At 33.5% G+C, this 8,821-nt stretch overlaps 2 protein-coding genes across 2 annotated transcripts in view; both read right to left on the bottom strand.

Annotated features, from left to right (window-relative positions):
* LOC134270466 (uncharacterized) overlaps positions 1–926 on the bottom strand; it is a 1,491-nt gene extending 565 nt beyond the window's left edge. The window contains exon 1 of the mRNA XM_062752682.1: positions 1–926. This exon is cut by the window's left edge and continues 565 nt beyond it. Within this exon, the coding sequence (XP_062608666.1) occupies positions 1–926 (926 nt within the window).
* Positions 927–2,845: 1,919 nt separating this feature from the next.
* LOC134270462 (THO complex subunit 3-like) lies at positions 2,846–7,104 on the bottom strand. The gene is made up of 6 exons (XM_062752678.1): positions 6,909–7,104; positions 5,405–5,561; positions 4,876–5,080; positions 4,392–4,553; positions 4,194–4,294; positions 2,846–3,596 (listed from the first exon to the last, which is right to left on the bottom strand). Exons 1-6 carry the CDS (start codon positions 7,089–7,091, stop codon positions 3,433–3,435), a joined length of 972 nt encoding a protein of 323 aa, XP_062608662.1. The 5' UTR covers positions 7,092–7,104; the 3' UTR covers positions 2,846–3,432.
* Positions 7,105–8,821: the final 1,717 nt, after the last annotated feature.

Genomic DNA, 8,821 nt, shown 5'->3' with positions numbered 1-8,821 from the left:
GATCCTGATGGTGACAGACAGCGGATGGACTTGTTAATCTCATCAGTGAAATAAACATCACCAGTATCAGTCACACACATGTCATTAGGAGAGATTCTAAATCTACTTTCTTTTACACCTTGCTGATTGACTTTTTCTATATAACTTGAAGATGTTTCATACAGGTAACATTGGTCGTCACTGATAGTCTCCAAAGTGTGTATTGCTTGATTTCCATATTGAAAGGAGTTTATCTGAGTCACACTAATATCATCTAAATCTAAGGTTCTTCCAACCACAGATTCAAGAAAGTCTTGATTATTGATTTCACCTCTTATGAATCTCTCTGAATGTTCCCATTTTGTCATACATGTCATATGAACCTCCAATTCAGACAGCATTTTCTTCAGTTCTCTGTGGTTGTCAATCAAGCTGTAATCTGACATGGTGCTGTTGTTCTCCTCCATGAATTCCACTGTGTCAACAATTCCTCTCTTCTTCTTCTCTAACTCAGATTTCACATGGTTAAGTTGATCATTCTTCTTAACCAGATTGTTTCTCAGTGTTTGTTCATGATGTCCTCTGATTTCTGTCAGCCTGGCCATTATCTCATCACAATGGTTTTGTAACTTTTTAATCTCAGAGTCACACAGTTTTTCATTTTCTGTTATCTGTTGTGGAATCTTCTCTACCTTTTCATCAATCCCAGGAAGATCCTCTTCCTTGATCTTCTTCAGAAATTTAAGCAGACCTCTCCTCCTTTCGGTGGCTGCCGTGGGTAAAGTTTTCCAGTCATGATCTCTATGATCTGTTTTAGCACACGTGGCACAAATAAATTCATCACAATCCTCACATATAATATCAATAGGTAATTCATGGGATTCACACATGTTAATTTGAACTAGAGGAGAGCCCAGTGGATATTCTTCCGAGTTATTTTCAGCCATGTTTGTCAGATGAAGCGACCTTGGTAATGATCTATTTTTTAGCGTAATAGTGTGTGCATGTTAGACAATTATTCGATTGTAAAGTTGGCCTTTAAATTTAACAAAAGACAGGTAGACGTGCAATGATTTGTAAATATACAGGTGTCTACTGGTGCATTGAATGAACAGAAAAATCATATATGTAAAATTATGAATTAATTTATGATAGGTAGTTTCTTCTCCAGAGGGAAGTGGTCAGAAGGAAATAGTCAATTTCAAGCAAACTTGTCATATATAATATATAATTTTTCATAAAATAAGAAATTTAATTAAGTTTGTTCAATTGAGGCAGTACAATATACCCTCTTTCGAGTCGAGGCATTTTGAAATTAGGAAAATTAAGTGGCATCAATTATTTAAGTCTTGTAACGGCTATTAGGTCTAAAATTATTTCTTATGTGAAAGCTTACAGACATTATATGTGCATTGAATTTTAATCAATGCTTTTCCCTTGAAGGTAAATGGTTGAGGCAACACTTAGTTTAAACAGTTACCATCTCAAGACACAGAGTTCTGATTAGAGAGTTCTGATAGTTTTCATAAAAAGCAAGCATTCTAAAGTGATGTTTCTACAAATCATGGTACCTTGGCTAGATTCCTTTTATATATATATATATATATATATATATATATATATATATATATATATATATATATATATAAAATATGAGTGGCATTTTCTATAATTTATCGTTTGGTGCTAAGAATTTTTATAATTTTATTAGTTTCACATGCTTCCAGCCTCAAAAACTCTGTCAGGCCTTGATATGAAAGCTGAGCATAAGTCTTAAACACATTTGAAATAAATTCAAATAAATAATTAAATACCGTGTTGCTACTCATTTTTTGGTGGCCAATAACATATAAAGGTCTGTAATTTAAAGAGAAAATAGTTAGGTGGAAATGGCAAATAGTAACAAAAAGGAAAATTATTTATATTCCTGTATGGCCAATTCATTACCGAAACAAACCTGTTGGAGTTTGGGATAGATCCATGCATCTTTCAAAATTACTGGCATTTTAGCCTGATATCTGTGCATCCTTTAAAAATGGTTATGCTAAAATCATATCAAACCTAATTCAATAAAATATGAGTGGAAATATCTCTTTTATGAATGGCTTAAGCTACATTTGATGGGAAAGCTGCACATCTTCCAAATTGGTCAATTTTTCTGAAAGCTGATGAAGTCTTTCTTTGAAGCCTTGACTTAATTAAAAAACATCTTTACAAATGTACATAAGTTTAAATGAATTTTGTAAATATTTACTTCGAAATGGCACCAAATACTTTAACTTTTTCACTTAACCAAAAATTGTAATTCATAGATCCAGCATCTGAAGCAAGTCTGTAAGTGTGCATCCTTTGATTATCATCCATGCAAATTTGGTCAACATAGGAGTCTTTACTTGGAAATAGGACCTGCATCAAAAAATTTAATTTATCTGTTCACTCAACCAGAATATGTAGGTCAGATCCAGCATCTGAAACAGCCTGGAAGTGTGCATTCTTTAACACACCCAGTTTTTTGTTTTACACAGAAAACTTTAACATGTTCCAAAATGAAAATGTATGCCTATAACCAAAACAAGCTTGGCAATGTGAATCCTTATATGCTTCATCCATGGAAGTTCGGTCAACATACAACTTTTAGATACTTTTCCACTACATGTGCGGGCATTTTAATTATTTTTCTTAAATACAGTGTTTCTTAAATAAAACTATGACTGGGCTAATTTAAAATGGAGCAAAATGTCTGCAAGTGTAAAAATAACCCTGTATACATTACTTTTTGGTACTCCTTGTCTCTCTGTTGTCAATTTATTTATCCATTCAGTCGTACATTGTATACGACTTATTGTGTTTGCCTATAGAATGACCATCTTTTAATGAATATACACAATATCAATTTAGTGAATGGCAAATCGTGCTCAAGGACTGAAATCTCATTGCAATTTATTGCTTTGCATTTTTTATATAAGAGTGTCTGTGTTGAAAATAATTGAAGACAAATTGTCAGAAATGATCAAAATGATACTTGGAAAGCATAGTAGAACTAACAAAGTTGGACAAGTCAAATAGACATAAAACACATGGGTCAGAATTTATGTACATTAAATATGTCTTCATTTATTGTTTTCCACATAAGACATGTCTTTGAAAAAAAGGGTTTTGCATAAAAAAATCTTACAACAGAACATTTATGTACTACATGTAGTACTTCACAGTCATCTTCTTAACAATTTTTGAAAAACTGTGTCTTTGGTCAGCAATATATGTTATAATGTACACATGTGTTCCAGTCTGTACAAAATCACAACAGTTCATTCCTTCAATACTGTAACATTATCATAACTGATTTCATTTGCCTCTCTTATTTCTATAAAATCCACAGATCATTCCTCTGTCCAATTTTTATCAAGGAAAATAGCCAAGGCAAGTCTTTCCCAAGTTCTATTTATAAAACTCTCAAGAGTTATCACTCGGAAACCCAAACACTTTTACAGTACCAGCGTCTCGATTTCTGTCATATGTGTCCCTATCATCGCAGGCATAGGCCAGTAGAGGGCGCTTTGGGTGCCAGGCAACCGTAAACGTAGGAGCTTCACATGTGATCTCCGTGATTTTCTCCCCTGTAAAATGAAAGATGATTCAGAACTCACTGAACATTCATGCTTTTATTTCAAAGTAAAACAAAAGCTGCAAAAGATGTCATTTAAATTTTTTGATTTCTGGTTTCAGAAAGCTATTGTCAGCACAAACTCAGCACCACCAAGCCTCCTCTCCTAACCTGATAACAGGCTGTAACACTGATGTCTGTCTGTCTGTAGTACCTGGCCAGGGAGTGTCTCGGCCTGACCAGATTGTGTTCAGACAACTGTAATGTACCTCCCTCATTAGACTCAGGATGAGGACTCTTAACCCTGCGATATGATTGGGGGGCACCTGTCACCAGAGTTAGTGGGTCAGCTAAGTGTCCGTGTAAGTCTCTAACCTTTTACCATTCATCATGAACCAGATTCTATCCTCCTCACCTCATAGAGGTACATGTACCAAAAACTCCTATCAGCCATATATTCATTAATGAAACTCATTAACCCACTTAGGATTTTTTTTTTTGCCAAGTCACAGTACAAATTCTGTTATTAGAAATAACTTTTAGAAACTTGGAATCTGTATGATTTTAAAATCATTAAAAACATGACTTTGTGTGTTGTGTTTTAGCATACCTGAGTCGACTTCTGCAATGTCTATGATGAGATCCTCTGATGCTGAGGCTAACATTTTACCATCATGACTAAAGCTCAAGGTTCTCACTGGCCATTCTAACCTGAAAAATAGACGACAATTCAGGACAAGATTTCTCTTTCAGTTGAAAAAAGATATGCAATAAAAATGTATAAGACTTCCTGGCATTTGACACTAACCTAGAGAGAGTCCTGACACACGCTAACTCTGCGACATCCCAGATACTGACCAAGGCATCAGCACTTCCTGTGGCAAAGTACTTCCCCTTGGGATCAAACTCGATACAGATACAGTTAGCAGGGTGGGCGTTCAATGTGTGCTGCAGCTTTAAGTCTGGGTAACTGGCAAGAAAAATCATAAAATCTTATTAAAAGGCCTCGTAAATTTTCCCTTACAGTAAAAAAAAATGCATTATATAGCAAAGTATATAACAATATCCAGTAAATAAGTTTATAATATGTTTTAAACTTGAAGTGATTTTTCACTGTGTCAATTTATTACATGTATCTGCTGTAATAAATAGTATTTTACAGCATCATAAATTAAGACTCTACATTGAAAATCTACAAAACCTGTAAAGTCATACTGTTTGCCCACTTTAATGTGTTTACACTTCCCTTATAATGTAAGTATGTGTGTATATTTTAACTACTCTGCCCCTACCTTAAAATGTTTATGCTTCCCTGGCCACTTGTCAGGAAGAACAGATCACCATCATTGTTCCAAGAAATCTCATTGACCTCAAACTTGAACTGTTCCTCGGCCTTTGACCTATGACTTCTGACATCTATAAAGGTGATGAGGTCATCCTTGTTCCCCACTGCTATTGTGCTGCCATCTGGTGACCAGCATATATTGATATTTTCACCTACATGTTGAATAAAAAAATAGACACAGCATAAATGTGTGTAAACAAATTCTTTATAAAGTAAAAATAAAATTTTAGGTTGATGCATGTATGAAATTAAAATCAATTGTTCCCTCTAATAATATCTATTATATATAAACTTTACTTGGTAAACCGTCAACTGGACTTGATTTGCATCTCTGTAAAAGTTTAGATAAGCTCATTCTAGATTGAATTCACATTGACACATTCACGTCATCATTCAAAGTGCATCCAGCTCTTATTTATAAAACAGTCTGTTCTGAATGCCTCACCCTAGGTCTAGGTTTTGAATAGAATGCGTACCCTTTGTGTTGACCGTGGCCACAGAGCGGTTTGTCCTGGCGTCCCAGATCCTGATTGTCTTGTCTCCGCTGGCCGTCACCAGTTGATCGGGATTCTTGGGATGCCAGCAGAGCTGATCTACACTGTCACTGTGTCCGCGGAGGGTACAGTCCTTCACCTTGTTGTATGAATAAATTACTGCTTAAATATAAAATTTTGATATCCGTTCCTTTTACATATTATATCTGGTAGACAGACTACTCGGCCCAACGACACCTCGGCCCGTGCTGGTTGACACCTCGGCCCTGACAGGTCGGCTCAAAATCATTGACACCTCGGCCCATACTGAAGACTGCTCGGCCCAAGGAATAAAATTAAAATTTAGTTTGTTTAAATTAGTTTAATTTTTTTTTTTTTTTTTTTTTTTTTATTTCCTATGGTAATGTAAATGTATACTATGTATATATAATCACTATACGTTTACTATAAATATACGATAATTTCAGTATTTTCTAACAAACCACAGCACAACATCAAATTACAATCCGTTGATTGGGAGGTAAAAGGTCTATTTATTTATTGACTTTGTTGTTTATTACAATGCAACATTATACATTATTAATAGTTATTAGCCATTTTTAAAAAGTTTTGGTTGTCCTCTCCCGACTGACTGACTAAAATATTGTCTACTGCAGTGCATTGTACCATTGAATTTACTGAAAATTATGTGTAAACCAATAGGTCTACACAGAAGTTTATGTCACAAGATTTATTGATTTGTTTATTTTTGATATATATATAAATATATTACTGTTTAATTTTAAAAACTCATATTTTTTTCAAATCAATTCAATAAAATATCAACAATGGTTTCTTACAGGAACTTTTCATTAACGGCTTCTCGTAATTAACTCCCCCCAGTCAACACTCCCCTATGACACGCGCTCGAGACTTAAAAGGTATTGCACTGCGTCTTCTTGTTTGTTTAATGTTTAGCATTTATATAATCAAGTTACTAATTAATGCATTGTCTTTCTTTAATTACCGTCAAATATTGCCGTCTTGGAAGATTGCAAATGTATCAAATTAATTTTCTTTTGCATTTCATATATAACAGCATAAATAATAAATATGTTTAATTAAAATGATATATTTTTGTTTGGGCCGAGCAGTCTTTTATGTGAGCCGAGGTGTCTTTAAATTTGGGCCGAGCCGTCGGAGCCGAGGTGTCAATGGGCCGAGGTATCGTTAGGCCGAGGTGTCGTTGGGCCGAGCAGTCTGACATTCTTATATCTCGCATAACAATCTGATTTTACCCTATCTGACATCATTACTAGCATAGCTATAATTTCACAAGCTGAGTAATGTTCCATCTATAGCTATTTATCCACAATAATAACATTTAAAGTAAAATTCATTACTGACAGTACTGTATTTATAAACTTTAAAACCTGTCGCTATCAAACAAGCACACAAATCACAAATACACGATCTACATAAAACCGCGAAATTGATTGAAGCCTACCATCCGGTCTCTGTCGTTGTCCAGTTGAAACACACTGACAGTTTTGTCAAATGACCCTGAGGCCAGACGCCTCCCGTCACAGCTCCAGGCCACAGAGTGCACCTTGGAATCATGAGCTGTGTGCTCTCGTATTCGTTTGTTTTGCTGAAAATGTTTTCGCATGTTTTCAATGTAAGTCGCCATGTTTAAAATAAAACTTAAAACCCAAAACGAACGGTGAATTCCGGAATAGTGTTTTTTTTTTAAATAAATTCAAATAATAAATAAATTAATCAATTAAAATAATAAATAAAAATTTTAATATGCTCTCAATAATTTCTTTTATGCACTATTTGATTCCTTGATTCTTTTTCATTTCTTTATAATGATTATCCCCCCCCCCCAAAAAAAAGAGAAATGGTTAAAAGATGTTAAAATAAATGTAAAATCTATTTACAGCGGTAACTGGAAATTCCAGAAGCCCCCCGTTTTTTGGAGAATACCCATACAGAAAGGTAGAAGCCCCAATAAAGTGGTAGAAGCCCCACAAAATTGAATGAAATGGGGTACATAAAACCCTAAGGTGATGTTTAAATGAATGATATCAATATCCGTAAATTTTTATAGCCAATTTTACCTCAGAGTCGACAGAAATCGGGCGCCATTTCTTCTTGTCTTCATATTCCGTACACCACGCCCGATCTGAAATCGCGATCGCTGAAGTCGTTTCGAGTAATCCGTGAAAATCATTACCGTAATCAAGTGAAGAATATAATATATGATTTTTATTTTCAAAAAAAATGTATATGAAAGGAAAGTTAAGAATATAAATTAAGCATTGAATATTTACATATTTCCTAAATGAAATAAAATATTAATTATGAACATATTTCTTGACCTACTTGAATACTTTTATCCACACTGGTTTGTACCTACCAAAAAGAATTTTATATCGAAAATCATTATTGAAAATATGAAAATATTTGTATAGCTGATGTGTACTGTTACATTAAAACATTGAGATTTAACCTGGTGATAGAAATTACTGTAACAGTGAAAATACTAATTGATTGGGTGTTTTAAATGAATTTAACTAGGCAATTAATCAATTAATATAGTTTTTTTTTTTAAATTTCAATCATTTATAATATAAAATTAAGTTAAATTAATTAATGAATCAAGTTGTTAATTTATCTAATTTCTAAGGTATTTGTTTTGGTTTGTTTTTCTTCCATGTTTATTCAAATTTGAAGTTCAGTATTCATGCATTCATTATTATTTTCTAGTTACTTGTTGCAATTTTTTTTTTGGTTCTGTTTTATTTGGGGGAGGGTTTTTTTTTTTTTTTTTATCATTTTTTATTTGTGTGTGTGTGTGTGCATGTAATAGAAAAAATTATACCCATTGATATTACATGTATATAAGAAAGCAATATGTATCCATTAGAATGAAATTATTAGAATCCAGGTCCGGGAAATAAAAAAGTTACATAATTTAAAAAATTATTAAAATGTGCATAATTGCATATATGCAAACACTTGTAAAGTGGGTATTATGAGAATATGGTGAGAATATTATTTACACATCAGCTAGCTGTGTTGTTATGTACTGGGATAAAGAGGCACCCCTGTGTGTGTACATGCAATATATACACAGCTGTTGACACTTGGTCAAGTTGACAATGAACTCCTTTTGATCAAACACCTGTTCTCAGCTAGTCTGACCAACCTCCCTCTGGCAGGGCATGTGTATATATACACTGAACCTTAACTATGCCCCATTGTTCTTGACTTTCATTATCAATTTGTAAAATAAATGATTTTGTAATATATTCTTTTTTTTAAATAATGTTGAATGATATGAAATGGTAATATGCTTTAAATACTAATTTTCATTTTAAGGATGTTGGCACACACATAAGGAAAATATGAATT

This window comes from Saccostrea cucullata, unplaced genomic scaffold (assembly GCF_032062105.1).
Source record: "Saccostrea cucullata isolate Sc308-1 unplaced genomic scaffold, CSIRO_AGI_Scuc_v1 ctg2048, whole genome shotgun sequence".
NCBI classification, from domain to species: domain Eukaryota; kingdom Metazoa; phylum Mollusca; class Bivalvia; order Ostreida; family Ostreidae; genus Saccostrea; species Saccostrea cuccullata.
This window is presented reverse-complemented; position numbering and strand designations above follow the sequence as displayed.